General features: G+C 36.9%; 1 protein-coding gene across 1 annotated transcript in view; it reads left to right on the top strand.

The window, feature by feature from the left end:
• SLC29A4 (solute carrier family 29 member 4) overlaps window positions 1-24,463 on the top strand; it is a 60,657-nt gene that overhangs the window by 11,160 nt on the left and 25,034 nt on the right. The window contains exons 2-4 of the mRNA XM_052000059.1: window positions 5,287-5,459; window positions 10,214-10,345; window positions 22,293-22,406. Coding sequence (XP_051856019.1) covers window positions 5,297-5,459; window positions 10,214-10,345; window positions 22,293-22,406 — 409 coding nt within the window. The 5' untranslated portion in view covers window positions 5,287-5,296. The remainder of the gene's footprint in view (window positions 1-5,286; window positions 5,460-10,213; window positions 10,346-22,292; window positions 22,407-24,463) is intronic.

Raw genomic sequence — 24,463 nt, 5'->3', positions numbered from 1 at the left:
TTTCCATCACAAATTATTAAAATCAAGAGCTTTGACACTTAAAGGTGTAAAGTGGCATAGCCCAGGCCCCAGTAATGTTGAATAAATGAGGTGTCCCTGTACTAAGCAATGTAGGAGAAAGCTTACTTTGGTGCAAAGAGCATTAGACTTGAAGTGAAAAGACAGCCAAATTTCAGTCCTGGTTTTGCCCACTGTTACTTTGTATCTATAGGCAAGTTATTTCCCTTCTGTAAAAGGAGAAAGAGTAGGACTATGTCATCTCTAAGGTTCATTCTGCTCTTTATAAAACATGGTTTATATCCTTAAGGACTTTACCTTTCAAAGAGCTGTCCATGGTAATGAAGGACAATTATATCCCAGAAGAATAAAGTTCACAGCTAATTCTAAAACCTTTTGTAGTTAAAAGCTTCAACATCTCTGTCCTACATAGGCTCTACTAGGATTATTTGCACATTTTAAAATTTGCTGATTTAGGTTTCACTTTCTTCCTGTCTCTCTTGCTCTCTGATGGAGATGCTGAAAGGAATCAGTAATCAAGTCTGAAATGGTCTAGAGCTGCTAACAAATAATTATGATTTTAAAAGCATAAATTTACAGTTGGAAAATAATTTAAGAATTATCTATGCAATGCGTTTATTTTCTCGATGAGGTGACTGGGGCCAGAAAGGTTATTTTTTACTCAAGCTATTCAGTCATCAAGGCAGGATTTGAAATTAGATTTTCTGTCTCTGTGACCAGTGCTCTTTCTAGTAAATTATATTGTCTTTCTCAGTTATAGACCAGAGGATCATATTTCTAGAGCTGAAAAGGACCTCAGAGACCATCTAGCCTTCTTTCCTTCTTTTTACAGATGAGAAAAATGAGGCCCAAGAAAATTAACTGACTTACCTAAGATAATACAGGTAATAAGTATCAGAGAAATAATTCAAACTCTGGTCCTCTGATTCTAGAACAGTGTTCTACCCCATTATACCATACTATCTTCTTATGCCTTTGGGGTCCAGGATAGCCAATTTCCCAAATCTTTATTTTTCATTGTTTATCCCATCAGGTTTTTTAAGCTAAACTTTCAAAGGAGAAGAGGCCCATATTTTCATTGGATTTGGGTCTCTTTGGGGGAAGAGAATGAACACAGTACAGTAGATTCTTTTCTTGGTTCATAAATTGGCACAAGAATTCTTTTCTTTACTCCATATCATGGATGGACCAGTAAAATAGACTAGGCTAGACAGTCATCAGAAGAGAAAGCTATGTGACACTGTTGATAACATGCTGGACTTGGAGTCAGGTTTCAAATCCTGCTGTACTTACTATCTGTGTGATCCTGGGCAAATCACTTTCATTTTCCTCATCTTTAAAAATTAACTGGTTGACTTCTGAGATCTCTAAACCTAAGGTCCTATGCTGTAGATCAAATAATGGTTGGTATTCTTGATTTTAAAATATCTTCCTGGAAACATTTAAGATTGCTACACTGTTCTCTCCAGTAGTTTTATTAAGTAGTCCTTAACTAGACTTAGTCACAACATCAGTTAAACATTTCCAAGTGGATATCTTGTGGTATCTCATATTTCATCTTTCTAAAATATTACTCATCATCTTCTTTCCTATAAATATATAAAGCCTCTTTGCCAAACTTCCCTATTTCTCCATCCTCCAAGTCTTTTAAGTTTACTTTTCCATTTCTCAAATGGAGCATCTCTCCAGAGCATCTCTCATATATGTCTCCTTTCCTTTAATCACAGAGACATCATCCTACTTCAGGCTTTCATCACTTCTCACCTGGACTGTTACAATAGCCTCCTAATGAGACTCTCAGTTTCTAGTCTCTAACCTCTCCAGTGCATCTTCCACATAGTGGCTAAAATAATCTTCCTAAAACACAAGTCAGACAATGTCTGTGTCTCTAAACACTTTCAGCTACCTCTAACTTAAGATACAAATTCCTCTGTTTGTAAATGCCGCACTAAAAGCTAAAAGCCTTCCGAATCTGATTCAAGCTTACCTGTCTGAGCAAAATCCACCCTACTTTCTCTTCCCAGACTGCATGTTCCAGATAAATTGGTATTCTTGCTATTTCTTCCATGCAACATTTCATCTTCTAGACTCTGCATGAGCTATCTTCATGCCTGGAATGCACTCACTCCTTACTTCACAGATCATAAAATGACAGAATTTTGGTGCTGGAAGGATTCTCAACAACCATCTGGTCCACTTATACCTGAAAGGAATACCCACAATAACACACTCAATAAATGATAATACAACCTTTGCTTGAAAAAGAATGAAAAGAATAAAGAGAAACCTATTATTTTTCTAGGTATCTCTGTTTCTTAGAATCCCTAGTTTCCTTTAATGCTTAGCTCTTGCAGGACCTTCTACAGAATCCTTTCTTGGTTCCCTTAGTGCTTTTTCTCCCCTCTCTTCAAATTATTGTGGGTATGTGGGGTAAAATGTCAGCTCCATGAGGGCAGAAATTCTTCTTTGTTTTGTCTTAGTTTTACCCAACTTGTATATAATAGATGCTTAATCAATGCTCTTTGTCTTTTATTGGATTGGTTCCTATTTCTCTGGCTCTGCCTTCCTGAGTTGGAATTGGCAACTCAAACCATTGGCCCCTTTGACATGTGAGGGTTATCTTGGGAATAGGAAGGGAGAGTGGAGGAGATAGCTTACAAAGTCATATCCAGTAGCTAGATTGAATCAGCTTAAATTAGACTGGGAAATGTGTTCCCTATGTCCCCCTCAAGGAAAAGGGGAACTAAGGTTTCATTTGTGACAAGAAAGTGAGGTTAGGCCAAAAGAACATGATCCTGCTAAGTCATTGAATACAGAAGCATATTTTCCAAAGGATCTAATGTAATTTCTTGCCCTGAGGAATTTTTAAAATTGGAAGAGGAGGGAATTTTAAGAATTGGAGAAGGCAAAGAAGGAGAAGACAGTAGCAGTTAGGTATCACAGTGCATAAAGTGACTAGAGCCAGGAAGACTAATCTTCCTGAGTTCAAATTGGCCTTAAGATAGTTACTGACTATGTCACCCTGGGCAAGTAATTTTACCCTGTTTGCTTCACTGTCTTCATCTGTAAAATTAATTATAGAAGGAGATGAAAGCCACATTAATATCCCAAATGGGGTCAGGAAGAATTGGACACAACTGAAATGACTGAACAACAACAAACAACAACAATAATAATAACAATAATTTCTCACATTTAAATTTATATAACTAATGATGAGCCTGCTCTTTAACTTCTTGGTGCCCCAACTTTCAATGGTAGAAAAAAGTCTAGTTTCTTGCTTTAAGGTTAATAAAATACTTCTGTCACCATACGCCCTATTAGATAGTGAGATGGGTTTTTAAAACTCTCATTTTATAGGTAAAGAAATTATGGTTTAGAGAGGCAAATGATAATATTTACATAATAAATAAGATTTCTTTTTAATAATATTTTATTTTTCCAAATACATGTAGAGATAGTTTTCAACATTCATTTTTTTGTTTTGTGTTCCAAATTTTTCTCCCTCTCTCCCTTACCTTTCTCCTCTCCAAGACAGCAAGCCATATGATATAGATTAAATAGGCACAACTGTTTTAAGCACATTTCCACATTTCTCATATTGTGCAAGAAAAATCAGATCAAAAGAGAAAAGACCATGAAAAAGAAACAAAAAACAAGCAAACAAACAAGGGGAAAAAAGGTGAAAATATTATGCTTTGGTCCACATTCAGTCTCTATAGTTTTCTCTCTTGATGCAGATGATACTTTCCATCCCAAGTCTATTGGGACTGCCTTGAATCATTATATTATTGAGAAGAACCAAGTCCATCACAGTTAATTAATGTGTCCAGACATGTAGATATCTCTTTGCCACTTGCTATCACTCTGCTTTAATTACAATACAAGTTGTCACTGCCCCCTGACTTCTCAGGAAAGCTGAAAGCCCTTAAGAGAGATGGGGAGCCAAACCAGATATCAGCAAGTTCCCTCTGGGATGGAGAGTTTTATATATCACCCAGAGTTTCCCCACTATCTGTAGCCCTCTACAATTAATTATCACATAATCTTTTTGTTGCTGTGCACAATGTTCTCTTGGTTCTGCTCACTTTACTTAGCATCAGTTTATTTAAGTCTTTTTAGGCTTCTCTGAACTCAGCCAGCTTATTAATAAATGAGATTTCTAATGGTTTATGAAGTGCTTTACATATTTTATCTTATTTGAACCTCACAACAGTTTTGTGAGATAGGTGCTACTATTATCTACATTTTACAGATGAAGAACCTGAGACTCAGAGAGAGCCCAGTGTCACATAGTTATTAAATTTCTGAGTCAGGATTTGAATATGTCTTACTGACTCTAAGTTCAACATTCTAGTCATTTTATCACCTTGCTGCCTCAAGAGATTTTACATTGTCAAAGAATGAATAGACAATCATCTATCATAGTCCAGTTGCTAGAGGATGTACTGAATTCTAGGACTCCCATCCAGCTCTTTATGTCTGAGGCAGCTAGGTGGCATAATGGAGTTCAAATCCAGGCTCAGACACTTAATACTTACTAGCTATGTGACTCTGGGCAAGTGACTTAACCCCAGTTGCCTTGCCAAAAAAAAAAAAAAAAAGAATTCTGTGCTTCTAATTATGCTCCAAAAGTTATTAAAATAATGCGTACCCTTCTACTAGGTCCATGCTGCCAAGAAAATCAAAGAAAGAGGACAGGATCCATATTCATAAATAATATCTCAACAGCTATTTTTTTTTCAGTGACAAAGAATTGGAAAATAAGGAAGTACCCACCATTGGGGAATGGTTGAATGATTTATGATTTATAAATGTGATGGAATTAAGAAAAGATCAAGAGAATGGTTTCAGAGAGACATGAGAAGATTTGTATATACTGATGTGGAAGGAAGCGAGGAGAATCTGGAGGAAAATATGTTCAATAACAACAAGATCGTAAAGACAAATATCTTTGAAAAACTTAGGACTTCTGATCAGTGTAGTGACAGCCATAATTCCAAAGGACTCATAATGAAACATGCTACCCACCTCCAGATAGAGAAGTAAATTCAAAGTGTAGATTGAAGCATCATTTTTTGGACATGATCAAAATGGGAATTTGCTTTGTTGACTATTCATGTTTATTAGAGGGTTTTGTTTTGTTTTTCTTTCTCATTGCAGAGGGAGTAGGAAGAGGAGGATTTCCATCGACTAGAAAAATAAAATGTAATAACAAAAGATGAATTCTATGCTTTTCTCACCATTCTCCTTTATTTTCTTTTAAAGGGCTGTAGCCATGGGGTCAGTTGGGGGAGAGCACTTCAAGGAGCTCAGTCCAGGAGTGACACCGGAGGGAAACGTGGTGATGAGCTTCAGTTTTGACAGCTACCAGTTGGAAGAAGAGGAGCTCCAAGCCAAAGGGAACCAGGCCAAAGGGGTTCTGACTTTTATGGAGCCAGGTAATAATAATGGGGAAGTAGGCTCTATAGGCTCCCCGGTAAAGGCTCAGGGGTGGAGTTAGGGTTGGTCTAGGATGGGCTAGGAATGGAGTTAGAATTGACATCATCAAAGGGAATATGGATTAGTTTAGGTGAAGCCCTAAGACAGGAGAATGAATTAAATGGCTCCTCATGATTCCTCTAAACTTCTAGGAGCCTTTGATTCTATGAGATTCTTTGATTTTCTCTTGACTCCCATCTTAGACTGAGCCATAATTGGAAATGTAATATTCAATAAGCATTCACTAAGAAGTACTTCGATGATCCAGTGGATCGATTGCTGCACTTAGTGAGTCAAGAAAGTCTGATTCTCCCAGGCATGGAGAAGGGCTTCCCAGTGGTTAGAGAATAAGAAGAGAATTTGGATTCTATAAGTTTTCTCTTTTGACTTCCTTTCCAAGGACCTGTGGCTCAGGCATGTGACTTCCTCAGACCTCAGGCTCTGCCTGTGTAAGATGAAGATGGTGACTGGTGTCTGTTGTGTGAAACTTCTCACCAAAAATAAAATAACAGATTAAAATAAAAAGAAAAACATGAAGCTTTAGAATTCTTAAATGAAAAGTGCTATTTAAATACTAAGTGTCACCATGGTACTGAGAGTGTAACTATATTTAATGCAACTCATGCAATCCTGGGACTGAAAGGGATCTGGGAAGCCGGTAAGCCCATCCTCCTGCCTTCATTTGGGTCAATAGTTCAGCCATTATAGCCAGTGGCATTTACTTCTCCAGACCTCAAGAGAAGGCAATGGGGAGGTAACGTGGGGCACTATATTGAGTACTGATTTGAATTTGGATTTTGAATTTGGTTTGAATCTGCCACTTAAAGACTGGAGACATGTCACAGAAATTCTCATCTGTATTTTCCTCATCTGTAAAATGAGGAATCTGGATTAGATAATCTTTCTCCGGGTTCTCTAGTTCTTAAATCTTATGTTCCAAAGTCTTCAAAAATTCCCAGGAGGGTTTGGAACTTGGAGCTTGGAACCAAGACCTAGGTTTAAAATCCAACTTTAACAGTCTGACTCTTTGAGTCTCCGTTTCTTTATTTGTAAAATGGGGATAGTATAATTTGTACTGTCATTCTCATAAGGTTATTGGAGGAAAAGTGTTTTGTAATCTTTAGAGTTCTAGAGAAAAGGAAGTAGATACTATTTTTGTGGGGCAGCTAGGTGGCACAGTGAGTAGAGTTCTATTCCTGGAATCAGAAAGATGAGTTCAAATCCATCCACAAATACTTACTATCTATGTGACCCTGGGCAAGTCATTTAGCCCCTGTATATCTCAGTTTTCTCATCTGTAAAATGGGGATCAATAATAGCACTTACCTCGAAGGTTATGAGGATCAAATGACATAATTGTAAAGTGTTTAAGCACAGTACTTGGCACATAGTATATGTAGATTATACACATACACAATATAGTATATATGTTTTAATATATGTATACACATTTAAATGTGGTATATATAGTGTATATATAAGTGATATATATACATAGTATATGAGATATATATAGTATATATAAGTAATATATATATAAATACTATATATAAGTGACATATATAGTACATATAAGTGATACATATATACATTGTATATACAAATGATATATGTATACATAATATATACAAGTGATATGTAGATTATGTATGTGCCAAATACTATGCTTATATAGTTATATATATATATGTATGTTGTATAAATGTTAGCTATTTACAGAGTGATGCTGCTACCAAATTGAACCCTTTTAAACCATCTGCATTTCTGTCCTTGGGCTGTTTCCAAGTGCTCCCTCTATCCTCCAAAATATTTAATCCTCAATTCCTCCTGCTGCAAAAACAAGGGGGAAAATCCCTCCTTTGCTCAACTGCTGGGAGGTTTTAATTAGTTGCCTTTTGGAGAACTCTTGGGAGACAGTGGAGATCGTTTCCTATTTAGATCTGTACTATTTGACACCACGATAGGATCTCCTTAGTAACAGAGAATAAAGACACTGTAGAGACAATAATGGGAAACCACCTACCTGGTCAGTAGGCTCCCTTAAAGTGGGCAGTTCCAACCACTGGGCCAGGGGAGAGCCAGCTGTGTTTACATACTTAGTATCAGTCCTGGCCCTCCTGCCTGTTGCTCAGTATGGTTGTTCAGGTCTTGGCTGCCTCATACCAGGCAACTTTGATCCTTTGTACATCACCAGAGGGGTAATTATGCTTCCCACTGCTTACCCTGGCTGCTCTCTTTGTCTACACCAAGGGAACTCTGGGATACTAGCTATATTTATCCCTTAGTTCTCAGCTCAGATGCACTATTGATCTTCTGCCAAGCCCTAGGGGGACTTCCTGCTGCACAACCACCCAACCTGGGACCTTCCTGCCCTTCACTTACTCCCAAGTACTTCCCAACCTTTACTGGGGCATGCCCAATTGGGACATTACCATATGCTCTTATTGGGGAAAGACTTTTCTCATCGGTTAAGAATTCAACGTCTGGGATAATAAAACACTCCCTGCTAAGTACAGGGCAATTATTGATTAAACAAGTCATTCTAACCTTGACTCTGAATAAAAAATTATACTCATAGAGAAACCTTGCTCCTCATTTCTAGGATAACACAGTTCCCATGAAGTAGAGAATGAGGGAATAATCTTGGTGAGCTACCACAAAGTCCAATGGATGCTTAGACTTTAGACCCACAGTAGCAGCTTTTTTATATAGATTGAAATACCTTTGAACAGATAACCATGATTATGTTCATTTTACAGATGTGGAAACAAAGAAACTGACAAATTATTTTATTCTCCCTCAGCCCTAAGCATACACGTTCTTCTCTTTGCTGTTTCCTGAATATACCAAGATCATTTCATGCAGCATAAAGGGAATAGAACTAGAGTTGGAAGTCAGGATGCTTAACTTTGAATCTAGCATTAGATACTTACTAGCTGTGTGACCAGCGACAATCCACTTAACATTTTCAAGCCAAAGTTTTCTCATCTGCAAAGTGGGAATAATTATTCTTAGATCTATTTCTCTTTCTATTCAAACTCTTCAAAAGATGAACAGTCTTACTTTTCTATTTGTATCCCTAGTTCTTGCACATACTAAGCACTTAACAAATGCTTTTCATTCATTCATTTACGTGGGTCTGTTGCAAGGTTGTAGAGGGCTAAACCTATTGAGTCGATACACTGAGATCAGGACTGCTGAGCACTTGAGGCTAACTACTGATTGGACAATTCTCTATGGGCATATGCTTGGAAAATAGTCCTTCCCACTATCCGTGCTGGCTCAATGATTGGTATATACAGAGGATTATTTGAGGGACTAGGGAGTGGAGTAAGACTAGCCAGAGTCACTTTTTGGTAGTGGACGAGGGAGAAGGCGGTTGCGGAGATTCTGCTTCCATCCCCTTTACTTCTATCCCTAAAGACCAAGAATAAAGACTGAGGACTTTTGCTTATCCTGACCCCGGCTGATTCTGAGGTATCCTGGGTGCTAGCGTGGTAGTCACATTAGGTCATTGTGAAGAAAGCATTTTGCAGACCTTAAAACCATAATTTACATTTGTATTATGAGGGTGCACACATCTCTACTTATCAGGGATGCCCTCTCCTCCCTCTTTCAGACCACAGAAATCATCTAGTTCAACCATCTCCTTTTACAAATGAGAAAACTGAGAATCTGTGAAGTCATGTGACTTGCACCAAGTTACAAAAGTAACAATAGACTTGGATTTGAATTCAGGTGCTCTAATTCCAAAAGCATTGCTTTTTCCAATTCTCTACTTCTCTTAATTCTACCCATTTTCCAAACCTACCTCCTCCTCAAAGCTTCCACCAATCTCCTTTTCTGAATTCTTCCAGCTCTTGCATAGTATAATGTTCAATTACATATGGTCTTCTACCATCTTATTTCATGTATATTGGTTTTCTTTTCAACTAGATTGTAAGTGACTTAAGGTCAAGGCCACATCTTATTCTTCTTGTGTCTTTCCTATGAAAAAATAGGAAAGAGTTTGATATATAATAGACCTGAGATAGTCAAATCAGCTATAAAATCTAGGAGTTCTAGAGTTATGAATTCTTATGCCAGGATGTATGTGTATACATTTATCCTTGTCTATGTATACACACACACACATCCTCAGTTACTCCTCTCATCTGTCTTCTTCATGTAAACAGCCCCAGGATAATGGAGTTGAAAGGGACCTCCAAACTCCTCTAGTCCAATATGGCTTCTGGGCCTTTATTTGACCAAAGAAGAAAAAAGGGGCCCAACCAAGAACTAAACTGGTACACACTAAAATGGCAGAAACCTAGATTTGGAGCCATCAGGGATCCTATATACAATCAAGTTCAAAGCATTTCCCCATTTTAGAGACAGAAAAACTGAGGTCCAGAGAGTTTGAGTGACCTGTCCAAGATCATACAATTGCTAAATTTCTGAGGAAGTTTGAATTCAGATTCTTCTGACTGAATCCAGTTCTTACTCTATCTACTGCACCTCCTAAATGTCTTATATTTTGCTTTGTATATTGACAAGATAACCAAACAAATCTGACATCCAGTTCAAATGAGGTAAAACTGTTAAGCAATTTGCAAACTTCAAAATAATGAATAAACATCAGCTGTTGTTAGTACAGTTAGTTGCTCATTCCCCCAGGAATCAGTTTGGTTGGGTTGTGAATCTGATCTTTTCTCTCATGTGTTTGGGGTTTTAGTGACTGAGGAGCCGGAACCCGATGACCAGTACCATGGGATCTATTTTGCCATGCTACTGGCTGGAGTGGGCTTTCTCCTGCCATACAATAGTTTCATCACAGATGTTGATTATCTGCATCATAAATACCCAGGTAAGTCACAGCCTCTTAATGGAAAATGGACGCCTCTCTTCATAGAGCCTTAAAGTTCTACATTCTATGGATAGGGGTCTCATTGGAACTGGTATCTGGGAGTCACTTCATCCAAACATCCATCCATGTGGGCAGAGGGGGTTTCAGGCTTGTAGGGGAACACATGTAAGTGAATGAGCAATGGCTCATTCAGCATCCACATAGCTTACTGCCACAGGCTGGTGGGGACCAAATAATTAGGATGAGATGAGTCATAGAATTTCACGATGGGAAAATACTTTGGTGATTACCTTGTCCAATATTAATCATGAAATTAAAGTTACTTCAGACAGTGAATAGCTCAGCTTTTGGTCCTTACTTGACTTGCTGTGATGAGGCTTTAGTCAGAATGTAGTACAGTAAAACTTAGAGTCATATGACTTTTGTGACCTTGAACAAAATACTCAATCTCCATTAACCTCAATTTCCTCATCTATAAAATGAGTGACATCAAGAATTGGAAAAGATTCTTCAAATTTCAGATCTACAATCTTTGGCTAGCCTCATCAGCTTTAGCCCTTTACTACATCCTTCTTTATCTGAAGTTGACCCAAGACAAAGGATATTCATGATAAGACATAAAATAACATAGATACTAATATCTCCTTTACAAGTGAACATATTTTATATTAGAAAATTCTGTTGTCTCTACCTCAGAACTATTTACTTTTTGATTCTATAAGTTACAGTACTGGGAATAAAAAAAGAAATGAAAAAACAAAGCAATTCCATCTCTCAAGGAGTTTACAATTTAATGGAGTGGGAGGTGACAGTGATTCAATTATAAATTTAAAGCTAGAAAGGACCATAGAGGTCATCAAGTCCAATGCCCTCATTTTACAGATGAGGAAACTAAGGGTGATAAGAATTTAAATCTCTTGCCCAGGGTCCCAACTAATAAATGTCTAAGATAGAATTCAGAACCCAGGTCTTCATGACTTTAAATACAATATAAATAAACTATACTGAGCCTTTTTAAACTTTTTCCATTCATGACCCCCTTTCCCCTGAGAAATTTTTACACAATCCTCGGAATATGAGTATGTAAAATAGATATACAAATCAAATATTTATTGAAAATAAATCACAAAGAAATTTATATTAAAATAATTCTTTGGCATGCATATAATTTTACCATTTATGAAAGAGGAAAGCAAAGTTGCATACTAATAATATAGATGTGCTTGTTTATTTTTACATAAAGAATTAAGTCTTGGCAGAATATGTGATACCTTTTAGTGTTGCCAAATTTTTTCATGACCCCCACATTCACTTACATAACCTCATAGAGAGTTTCGACTTACAATTTAAGAAGCTTTGCATTATACCATACATATCATATGCACATATGCACAAATAACTATGATACAAAGTAGAGGCAAAAAAAATTCCAGATAAACTGCACTAGAAAAACTCAAGAGGAGGAAGATCACTTTTTTGAGAGGGACATCAGGGAAGGCTTCATGGCCTCTGAAGAGAAGGTAGGATTTCAATAGTTTATGTGAAAAGGAAACAAATTATAATCATTGCAAAAGAGTGTTACATAGGAGATGAGGTTTAGCATGTGGGTTTGGTGAGCAGCTACATTCAAGCTCAAATACAGAATGAATGAAGTTGGGGAGGGAGAAATGAGTCTGAAAAAAGTAGGTTAGAGCCCAAATGTGGAAGGCTTTATGTGCCAGACTGAGTACCTTTGTACCTTTCCCAACAGCAGGAGGGAGCCATTGAAAATTTTTGAAGAGAAGAATGATATAGACATAGTTGTGCTTTAAAGAGGCTTCCTTAGGGATCAGCTAGTTGGTGTAGTGGATAGAAGACCAGCCCTGCAGTCAGGAGGACCTGAGTTCAAATCTAGCCTTAGACACTTCCTAGATGTGTGATTCTGGGCAAGTCACTTACCCTCAATTGCTTCAGCAAAAAAAAAAAAAAAAAAAAAAAAAAAAAAGGCTTCAGTTATGTGGGGAATGATTTGAAGAGAGGAGAAACCAGTTAGAAGTATATTAAAATTATTCAAGTAAGAGGTAATCCAGGATCACAACAGTGAATCATTTGTTAGTTATTTGTCCTTCATTCTCAAAGAGGATCATGATCAAGAAGGTGATGTCATGACTTGCAAGTGAATTGTATTAAAGTGAGGAAAGGCTGTGCAAAGTCACCCGCCTCACTGTCTCCCAGAGCCATCAGGGTCCAGTAGCAAAATATAGATCAGGATAACTGGAGATGGCTCTGGATGCAGTGGGAAATTGGTCTTTTCCAAGTCTCAGTTTGACTGAGGCAACTGCCTGTTCAGTGATTAAGGCTAGGAAAGAAATGAAGCAAAGAATGATTTCTTTTACCTAGTCAAAAAAAAAAAAAATCATTCTGGGAAGTGAAGACTCTTAGAGTTTCTGGCCAAAACAGAAACAATTGCTAACTCACTCTGAGAAAGGAAGGAAGGAAGAAAGGAAGGAAGGAAGGAAGGGAGGAAGAAAGGGAAGGAGGGAAGGAGAGAAGGAGGGAAGGAAAGGAAGGAAGGAAGAAAAGAAGGAAAGGAAAGAGGGAGAGAGAAAGAGAAGGGAGGAAGGGAGGAAGGAAGAAAGGAAGGAAAGAAGGAGAAAAAGAGGAATGAAGAAAGGAGGGAGGGAGGGAAAGAAGAAGGAAGAAAGGAGAGAAGGAAGGAAGGCAGGGAGCGAGGAAGGTCAAACTACCTGCTTAGAACATGTATATATGTACATATGCATATGTTGACCCCTTCTTTAAGGAGTCTTCTTTTTAGCAATATATTGGGTTTTAACACTTTCTGCTAAACATGACTTGTTAGGCCTATGACTAAAGAATAATAAGAGCTCACATTTATATGAGCTCATTTCAAATAGCTCAGGTGGCTAGAGTATGGCTTTAGGAAGGGCAAGGTCATAAGTTGAATCTCTCCAAGAGGCGCAGATAGTTTTGCTTTATTTTGAATCTTGTCTTATGCCTTTGGTCCTGAGAGGAACAAGGTGACAAGTTGAAAGTGGGTCAGGGCAAACCCATCACCAGGATTAAGAATCCAGTTCATAGCAACTGGCAATGTAGCAATGATTTTTTGTATCCCATTCCTATCCTCAGCACTCAGGGTCTTAGAAGCAATGATGGAGTAACAAATAATTTATTTGATATAGACTAATAATACTGTTCTCTCTGGATTCTCTTCCTACTTGTCTGACTGATCCTTCTGTCTCTCTTTCACTGGGTCATCATCCTCTTCCTGTCCCATGGTTATAATGATCAGATATAAAGTGATAAGACTGAGTCATTTTAATTTTTTTATCACTTTAGTTTTCATTTATTTAATTTTTTCAGGTATATATACATTCATTTATGTATTTTTTTATTATAGCTTTTTATTTATAAGATATATGCATGGGTAATTTTTCAGCATTGACAATAGCAAAAACTTTTGTTCTAATTTTTCCCTTCCTTCCCCCCTTCCCCTTCCCCAGATGGTAGGTTGACCAATACATGTTAAATTACATTCATTTTTAAAAACACATTTCCTTATGAATAATATTGGGAGAGGAAAATCAGAACAAAAGGAAAAACTACAAGAGGAAAAAAAAAACAGAAGAAAAAAAGTGAACATAGCATGTGTTGATTTATATTTAGTCTCCCCATTTCTCTCTCTGAATGTGGATGGTATTTTCCATTCAAAATTTATTGAGATTGCCTTGGAACACTGAACTGCTGAGAAAAACCAAGTTTGTCATAATTGATCATTGCACAATCTTGCTGTTACTATGTATGATGTTTTCCTAGTTCTGTTTGTTTCATTCAACATCAGTTTGTATAAATCCTTCCAGGCTTTCTAAAATCAACTTGTTCATAATTTAAAAAAGAAAACAATATTCTGTTATTTTCATATATCATAATTTATTCAGCCATTCCCCAATTGATAAGCATCTACTTTGCCTCCACAAAAAGAGCTGCTACAACCATTTTTGTACATATGGATCCTTTTCCCTTCCTTTATGATTTCCTTGGGATACAAAAGACTGGATTGTTTTTTTAAAAAACCAGAACATGTCCATACCCAGTGAATACTGACCCTTCAAAATAGTCACCATGGAATACTATGTACGTATTCCAGTGGGAAACTACCATTGCTTAAACCATTTGAGGAACCACTCATTGAAAAGAGCCACTAAAGCCAGCTTACAAGCTACATATGGCAATAACTCTCTTAACTTTACAGTCAAGCTTTGTTATATCCAAACAGACTGACATCCCCCATATTAATCAGCAGAATAAACTTTGAATGAATAGGTTGTTTCAAAAGTCAAATCCATCCTCAAAAAATGAGACTTTGCCACCATTAAGAATACTGCAAAGAATGACAACTCAGTGGCAGAGTGGATAGTGTGCTGGACTTGAAGTCGAGTGAGTTTAAATGCTAAGACATTTATTAATTGTGTGAACTTGAGCAAATCTCAATCTTGATCAGCCTCAGACAAACATTGGAGGGGCTTTGGAAAAACACATTAATGTATTGTTTATGGAGCCATGAATTGGTCCAGCCATTCTGGAAGACAATTTGGAACCATGTCTAAAAAGCTATTAAATTATGCATATGCCCTTTGACTTAGGGATACTGCTCCTAGATCTATAACCTCAAAGAGATCAAAGAAAGAAGAATATTTCTGCACACCATATGTACAAAAATAATCATAGCAGATCTTTTTGCAGTGGCAAAGAATTGGAAAATGAGGGAATGCCAGTCAATTGGGGAATGGTTAAATGAATTACAGTTTATGAATGTGATGGAATATTGCTGTGTAAGAAGAAATGATGAAAGGAATAGTTTCATAGAAACCTAATAAGACTTGTACACACTGATGCAACAGGAAAACAATTCATACAATAGCAACAATATTGTAAAGACAATAACTTTGAAAGACTTAGGACTCTGATCAAGGTAATGATGAGCCTTTGCTCCAGAAAACTGATTATGGAACTTGCTGTCTACCTCCTGATAGAGAGGTGATTCAAAGTACTAGCTGAGACAGGTGTTTAAAGATATAGTCAATAAGGGAATTTGTTCTGCTTGACTATACCTGTTTGCAACAGATGCTTTGTTTTTCTTGCTTTCCAGAGGGGATTAGGGAGTGGGAAATGGGAGAAAGAGATGACAGATGTTTATTGATTGAAAAAAAAAATTTGATTTCTAAAAAGAGGAAGATAAAGAAGGTGTCCAGACAGCTATGCTATATGAAGACTGCTTAAAGGAATTGAGAATGTCTGGAAAAAAGAGGATTTGGAGGGGTAGAGACAGGAACTTGATGGCTATCTTCACATATTAGAAGAAATGTCATATAGAAGAAATAAAGATATAATGGGAAAAATCCTAATGATTAAAGCTGTCTAAAAAAATGGAGTAGAGTGCTGGAATAGGTAATGAGCTCTCCTTCAGCAGAGATCTTCAATAACAGGTTGGTTTTGGCCAAGCCTTATTAGGTCTGTTTCCAAAGAAGATTTGGGAAAATGGAAAAAATGTACATGTTCTAAAATATTTATATCAGCTTTCTTTGTGGCGGCAAAGAACTGGAAATTGTGAGAATAACCATCATTTGCAGAATAGCTAAATAAATTATGACATTTGTTCATGATGAAATCTTACTCTGCTATAAGAAATTATGAAATCGGTGATTTTAGAAAAGCATGGAGAGATCTCCACAAAATAATGAAGAGCAAAATAAGCAGAACCAAGAGAACATTGTATACAGTAATAGCAATATTGTTTTAAGAACAATTTTGAACAACCAAGTCATTCTGAGGAAAATGCTGAATGAATTTAGAAAAGAATATCACTGTGATGTATAAAATGATAAGCTGCTTGTCAACAATGAGGTAATTAAGGCAATTTCAATAAATTTGTGATGGCAAAAGCCATCCAAACTATGGAGACTGAATATGGATTAAAGCATTGTGTTTTCACCTTTTGTTGTTGTTGTTTGCTTGTTTTTTTCTTGTATTTTTTTCTTTCACCTCTTGACTTGATTTTTCTTGCACAGAATGACAAATATGGAGATATGTTTAGAAGAATTGCACATGTTTAATCTATATTGGATTTCTTACTGCCGATGAGAAGGGGGTTGGGGAGAGGAAGGGAGAAAAATTTGGAATATAAGGTTTATCAAAGGTGAATATTGAAAACTATTTTTTCATATATTTGGAAAATAAAAAGCTATTTAAATTTTTTTTAAACTGTTGAGCTGGTTGATCTTAAAAAAAAAAACCATGGAAATATTTGGACTTATGATAGAAGATGCTATACACTTTCAGAGAAACAGATGATAGGATAAAATAAGCATAATTGGCCTAATCTACATATATATATTTATTTATATATGTATTTATACCCCCACATATCCATCCATAAATATGTATTTATTTGTGTGTATGTGAAGAAGGGACCCTAAAACACTAAAACTCTTTGAAGAAGAAATTCTCTTTGGACTCTGCCTCAGTGAGGGACCCGCCTGAGGGAAACAAGACAGTTTCATTCTGTTATCTGGGTTGGTTCAATCCTGAGCAAAAGAATTCCAACTCTATTGAATTAAAAAAACTCATTCAATTCTTATTCAAATTCCAATTCAAGCTGAAACCCAGCTTATAGATGAGCCAACTTGGGACTCCACCCACGAGCCCCCTTCAGCTTGTAGCCAAAGCTTCTATTATAAAAGAGCCAATCTAAAATCCTCTCTTTGCAGAGGTTTTAAACATGCTATCCTATACCATGTTATGCCAAGGAAGCCTCTGCCCATTGGATAATATTCTTTCCCAGTGTTACCTTCTCTTTACCCTCACCTATTTCCCAAAATGGATTCTGCTCTGCCCCCAGACAATCTCTTCCTCTCAGAAATTCAAATAAAATATTAAAGACTCTCTAATCTCTATCTTGCCTCAGTTTCTCTGGCATTATAATTGTAGCCATATTTAGGGAGAATAGAGAAGGGAGGGAGAAAAAATAAAGTAAAAAGTACATGGCAGAGAACAAAAGAAACCAACAAGGAAGAAAGAGAGGCTTTATGCCTGTCAGGATTTCTAACCTTACTTTCCAATCCCAATAATAAACCTCTTTTATCAGTCTAGGTTTTCAGGTTTGTAAATTCCTTTACAGAGAATCCCTGCATCACCAGAAGGGGGTTCCCCAAACTCCCTATTCTTGCGCCGAATCCCAAGGAGTGCAGGGGAGCCAAACCTCTCCATATGTATGTGTGTGTGTAAATGATGGGGTCAGGGTAGCAATTCCTAATTCAAAAAGAAACATGTGACAAAATCACAATGGCCATTTTCTTTGGCAAAAGGCAAGTTTATTTAGAGGAGGAGATTATAGACAAAAATAAGAAGTAAAATAGCCATTAGGAATAGTAAATATGAAATATAATTGGGAGAGTATTTAATTAGTATATCCAGAGTAAAGAGAAAGATAACATTAGAGGAAAGGCATTATGGGGAGGGAGATAAAGAGTAACCTTATAGTGGGCTTAGTCCTGAAAAAGAACTAGCAAAGATCTTTATCATAAGTAGAAATACTTATAGGGAAATATAGCCTTTGGGGGTTTCTCAAAAAGACCAGAAAAGTACAGGCAGGAACTCAGAGGGAGTATCAAAGAAAGAGGAAGAGCCAGGGAGCTTAAAGGTGAGGAATCATGGAGCCAGATGGAATGCACCTGGCAGACCAGGTCCCAGACCTGCCTAAAGATATGCTAATCATTACTTCAAAGGTTGTTTAAAAATGCTTAAAGGTTTGAGGGATAGACAAAATAGTTGCATCCTCACAATCATTCTATTCAAACAGAACAGTCTGGGAATTAGATTTTATGTGATAATAGTTGATTGGACTTCTTCCTGACAGGAGAAGATAGTTCACATCTACTATCTATCTATCTATATCTGCTCTCTTTATGGTGGCAAAGAACTGTAAATTGTGGGGATGCCCATCAATTTGGGGAATGGCTAAATAAATTGTGGCATGTGTTCATGATGGAATTTTACTCTGGTGTAAGGAATGAGGATGATATCCGTGCTTAGTTGTGTTGTGCCAGTTTCCTAAATTGTTCTGCCTCAGTTCCTTGAATTGTTCTGCCTCAATCCCCCTCGTTGCAACTCTCCTTGCTGACCATTAGGACTGAGATAATTAGGGCTGGGAGCCCTGACCATTTGCATTCCATAAGAGCCATAAAAGTACAGCTGAATCATTTCAGATCTGGGAAATATCTCTTATTCCAGACTTCCTATCTCTAGTTTGACTATCCCTTTCACTCCCAATTTATTAGCATTTTTGGTCCTACCCCAAATCTGTTAGAACCAGATTGATGGTCCCTTCCTGGAAATTCCTGATCACCAGTGTTTGGACTCCATCCCTTGCTTTCGTGTTGCTAGGGCCCTATAAAAATAATTGAAATCTCACATTCCATGCTGAATTCTTTGAAATGAAAGTCCAATTCAACCCTGGGGGCAAAATAGATTTTGCTTTGCCCCCAGACAATCTCTCCCTCTCATATTAAAAACTCTCTAATCTCTATCTTGCCTCAGTTTCTCTGACATTATAATTGTAGCCATCTTTAGGGAGAGTAGAGAAAGAGGAAAAATAAAGTAAAAAGTACATGGCAGAGAACAAAAGAAATCAATAAGGAAGAAAAGAAAAGCAGGGCAGCTTTGAAAACAAGTGTTGTATTTATTCTATAGATTTTCTTGAAATGGAAATTTATTGTTTTATATTGAATCCTTCCTTATGATCTGCTGTGTTCATAGTAATGTTATTGTTTTTTCTCTTCTCATTTTCTATTTAATTGTAAAATTTTAAAAGTTCACCCAAAAAATGAAGAAGAAAAAGAGGTTGGATGGCTTTTCAGCCCAATTGTCATAGAGAGGATTTCTGCTTTGTTATGGATTGGACTAAATGGCCTTTGAAGCCCTTTTAGTCCTACTATCCTATCAAACCTTGTGCAGATTAGTAGTTTCTTCTCTGGGTGAGGCAGCTGAAAAAGTCCTAGTTTTGTGACTTTCTATGATTGACAATCCATAGTCCTTTTGCAATAAATTATTAAATTCTCCTTATGTTTCTTCATAGGCTGGAATCACTTCCATTAAATACTATATTTGGCAGTTGTATTGGGAAAATCTGAGTTCAAATTCTTACTCAGATACTTACCAGATGTATGATCTTGGATAAATCATTTAACTATTCTATATCTCATTTCCTGAGTCATTGGACCCAATTGTTCTTACATGACTGATAGTTTTAAATCCGGCTCTTAAATCTAGGATCTAGGATCCTAGGCATGGAGCTGGTGAAATGTCAGTGTAAGTTATTCCCAGGCTAATGTTAATATGCATGCACACTACAAAAAAACCATGAAAGTATGATTGTTACAGAGTTGTTATTATTGAGTTATATCCAACTCTTCATGACCCCATTTGGGGTTTTCTTGGCATAGATATTGGAGTAATTTGCCATTTCCTTCTCTAGCTTATATTTTAACAGATGAGGAAACTGAGACAAACATAAAGTGACTTGCCCAGGAACACAAAGCTAGTAAGTGTCTGAGGCCAGACTTGAATTCCAGATCTGGTGCTCTGTTTTATTATAAAGGATGCTGGGAAGAAGAATAGGTCATAACTGGATCTAAGCTTAATCACTACTACACTGCTCTTTTCATCAGAAAAAAATTCCTATTTGGTCTTTTTTTTTTACAAGTCATAGAATCTTATAGATGATCTATATAGTGTTGGGAAATTTTCTTCCCCCTTTTAGATAAGAAAATAATTCAACTGATTTCTCTAATCCAACAGACACTTATCAAGTCCCTATCATATGCCAGGCACTACACTAGATACAAAGATACAAAGATTAAAAGGTAACATAAGTGCCCTCATAAAGCTTACATTCTATTGAGAAACCAACTTGTGTGCATTAGAAATAAAATCTATATACAAAGTAAACATAAAGTAATTTCAGGGCTGGACACCAGCAGCTGGGGAGGTCAAGAAGATGGTACTTGATCTAAGTTTTGAAGAAAATTAGAGATTATTAGAAGGGAAGGGAAGGACAGCATGCATTCCAGGCAAAGGGGCAGCTCATGCAAAGATATGAAAGTAGGAATGGAATATTGTGCATGGAGAATAACCCATTTCGTAGTAAGTCGGTTTTGCTGAAGTGAAGATTGTGGAAATGGGAGTTATATCTATTAAGTCTGGAAAGGTAGGCTAGAGGCAAATTTCGAAGATCTTTGAATACCAAGCAGAGGAGTTTATATGTGAGGCAAAAGGGAGCCATTGAAGCTTATTGGGCAAAAGAGTGAGTGACATGGGAGATATTTGTGCTTCAAGAATATCACTTGATGGCTTTGTAGAGGACACTTTGGAATGGGAAAATGCATGAGGCAGGGAGATCATTTAGGAAACAATTGTAATGATCTGGGTAAGAGGTGATGAGGGTCTGAATAAAGTGGTGACTGTATGTGGTAAGAAAATGGAACAGATGCAAAAGAAGCAGCAGTGAAATTGGTAGGACTTAATAAGCCATTAATTGGACAAAGATGGTGAGGATGACTGAAATTAGAAACCTGGCTTGATGGTGAAATCAGAATATTGGGAAGAAGAATGGGCTTTGTGGGGATTGGGGAATAAGGATGGAAAGTATCAAAATGGGGGAAATGAGAAGAACTGAGATGCAGAGTTTTGAGAATTTCATTTAACTATGGCACTCACTGTTGATCACAAAGAATGGTTTCTGGAGCACAAATGAGGCAATAGGATCATTGTGGGTAATTCAATGCCTCTTTCCATTTCCCCTATCCCTCTTCAATTGGACATTTGAGGGAAAAACATCAGTAAAAGACTGAGGAAGTGGCAAGGTCTTAAGACACAGCATGATGGATAAAATACTGAACTTGGAATTAGTAGAACTTGGCTTGGAATCTAGCCCCAGACACTGAATAGTGTTACTCTTTAGGATTCAGTTTCTTCAATTGTATAATGAGGGTAGGAGTGAGAACTGGTGGTTTCTAATGACTCTTTGAGCTCTAGCTCTATGATTTTAATAATAATTTATATTTATTATAGTATTTTAAGGTTCATAAACTGTATCCTACTAGTTAGGTAATACATGTATGATAATACTCTTTTTATGGATAAGATTACTGCCTGTGAAAGGTCATGTCACATGATCACATAGTAAGGGCATTTTTTGAACCCAGGTTTTCTGAGTACAGTGCCTGGAGTCAGGAAAATCTAACTGTAAATCTTACTTCAGATATTTGTAAGCTGTATAACTCTGGGCAAGTCACTTAACCCTGTTTGCCTCAGTTTCCTTATTCGTTAAATGAGCTGGAGAAGGAAATGGCACACCACTCTGGTATTTTTGCCCAGAAAATCCCAAATGGGGTTTCATGAAGAGTTGGACACAACTGAAATGATTGAAGAGCAACAGTTTCTGAGTACAATTTTAGCACTTTATCTCTTATTATATGACACCCTCTACTATCTGTGTTCATTCCCTACTCACTAACTTTTTGGTCAAAAAAAAATTTCAAAGACTTGGAGAATCTCCCTTGTCTTAGCAAAGATTGGCCATTCTGTCACTCACCAATTGCTCCTTCTTGACTGCTTAAATGTAAGCCATGCTGTTTGAGAGAGACACAGTCCTAACCCTACTCTTCTTCATCTAAATGGCTAATGAGCACCTCACAAGAGGTGAGAAGGAAAAATGACCCATGTGTGATAAAGAGCCAGACCAAGTCTGTTCTACAAAGAGCATCAAAAACAGAGGGAAAAGTCTTTTCTTTTGCTGGGTCCCTCCCCAGAAGCCAGCCTTGCTTTTTGGATGGGGAGAAAATAGGGGAGGAACATCTTTTTTTCCCCTAACCTCCCTCTCCCTATACTGCAGGGACTTCAATTGTGTTTGACATGAGCCTCACCTACATCCTCGTGGCCTTGGTGGCTGTCCTCCTGAACAATGCCCTGGTAGAGATGCTGAGCCTACATACCAGAATCACTGTGGGTAAGTGAGTGTCTTTCCTTAATTTGCAGGGGTCTCCTGAAGCCAGCTATTGGTTGTTATCTTATTTGTGTATTGAAAAAAGGCTTGTCTTCCCCATTGCAGCTCTACCCCAATGACCTAAAGTTCTAAATATCATAAGACTAGTATTTTATTGCATTTTGAAAATTGCAAAGCACTTTTAAAAATAATATTCTATTTTCCTCCACTTACATGCAAAGGCAATTTTTAGGGTTTTTTTTTTTTTAGTCCCAAATTTTCTCCCTTTTTCCTTCCCCTTCCCCTTCCCTGAGACAGTAAGCAATTTGGTATAGATTATACACGTGCAATAAAAATTGCAAAGCACTTTGCAAATATTATTTCATTTAATCTTTACAACAACCTTAGAAGGTAATTACCATAATTATTCCCATTTTAAAGATGAAGAAAATGAGGTAAACAGTGGCTAGGTGATTTGCCCAGGGTCACACAGCTTATTAAATGCCTAAGACTGGATTTGAATTCAGGTTCTTCTGATTGAAGGTCTAGTACTCATCTTCACAATATGGTGGCCCTGCCCAGAAGGTCTCAGCTAAAAAATATATGAGAAGCTAGATGAATACAGTGGATAGGATGTTGGACCTCAAGTTGGGAAGACCTGAACTCAAATCAGAGCTCAGACACTTATTAGTCTGAACAAGTCACTTTATCCTGTTTGCCTCAACTTCCTCGTCTGTTAAATAAGGGTTTTAGATTAAATCCTGATTCCTAGCAGAAACACTATCTGGAATGTGAAAATATATGATCTTAACAGTTGATATTTGATATGTTTAGAAAAATTGCACATGTTTAACCTATATGGGATTACTTGCTATTTGGGGGAGGTGATGGGAGAATGGAGGGAGAAAAACTTGGAACAGGTTTTGCAAGGGTGAATGTTAAAGCTATCTTTTCATGTATTTTGAAAATAAAAAACTATTAAAATTTTTAAAAGAATTTTAAAAAACAGTTGATATTTGATTAATCAATCAAGAAACATTTACTAAGCACCTATTCTGTTTGCCAACACTGTGCTAAGTGCTGGAGATACAAATAAAAAGTAAAGGTTTTAAGGGTCATAGATCTAGAGATGGAGGGTACCCAAGAGGCCATCAATTTTTCAGGGAAGGCCGAAACTGAGGCCGAAAAAAGGTAAAAGACCTACCCAAGATCACCCAAACAATAATTCAAATTCAGGGTTCAAATATGGGGCCTTTGGCTCCAATCCAGAGATCATTCCAATGAATCAACCTAGTCTGGACTGCCACAAACTTGCTATGTGACTTTGTAGAGTCTTCCTCTTCCTATTTCTGGGGACTCAGTTTTCTGAGGCCCTGAAAATGGTGATGATGATGATGATGATGATGATGATGATTGACATTCATATAGCACTTTAAAGTTTACAAAGCACTTTTCTTGTAATTTCTCACTCTATGTAGCAGAATATATTCATCAATTCCATTTTACAAATGAGATAATAGGCTCAATAATAACTTGTTTATGGCCAAACAGACAGTAAATATTAGAGCCAGGATATGGTTAAGAAGAAGAAGATTGAAGAAATCTAGTAAGATTAATATCAAGTAATTGGAAGTTACAACTAGGTGGTACAGTGGCTAGAACACTGGACCTAGAATCAGGAAGATCTGGATTCAAATCTTTTATAGATATTGCCTAGCTGTGTGACCCTTAGCAAGCCACTTAAATTTTTACTAACCTCAATTTTCTTATCTGTAAAATGGAGTGGAAGACTTCCTTCCAGAGTGATTACGAGGACCAAATGAAATAAAATATGTAAAGTACTTTACCAATCTTAAAATTCTATTAATAATGTTAGTTATTATTATTATTATTACTATTATTATACAAAAAAGAACTTCTATGGAGTTCAAAAGGAAACACAAATAAGTAAGGCAGTTTTCTTTTAATTGCCATTAAATTGAGTATATACACACTTGGAAAAAAAAGTATGATAGATCACTTTTTAAATCATCTTTTCTGGTCTCTTTATAACAAAATGTTCATGTTTATTGAGTTTATAG

Source organism: Antechinus flavipes, chromosome 1, assembly GCF_016432865.1.
Source record: "Antechinus flavipes isolate AdamAnt ecotype Samford, QLD, Australia chromosome 1, AdamAnt_v2, whole genome shotgun sequence".
Taxonomy (NCBI): Eukaryota; Metazoa; Chordata; class Mammalia; order Dasyuromorphia; family Dasyuridae; genus Antechinus; species Antechinus flavipes.
The sequence above is the reverse complement of the archived record's forward strand: the minus strand, read 5'-3'. Positions and strand labels throughout refer to the sequence as shown.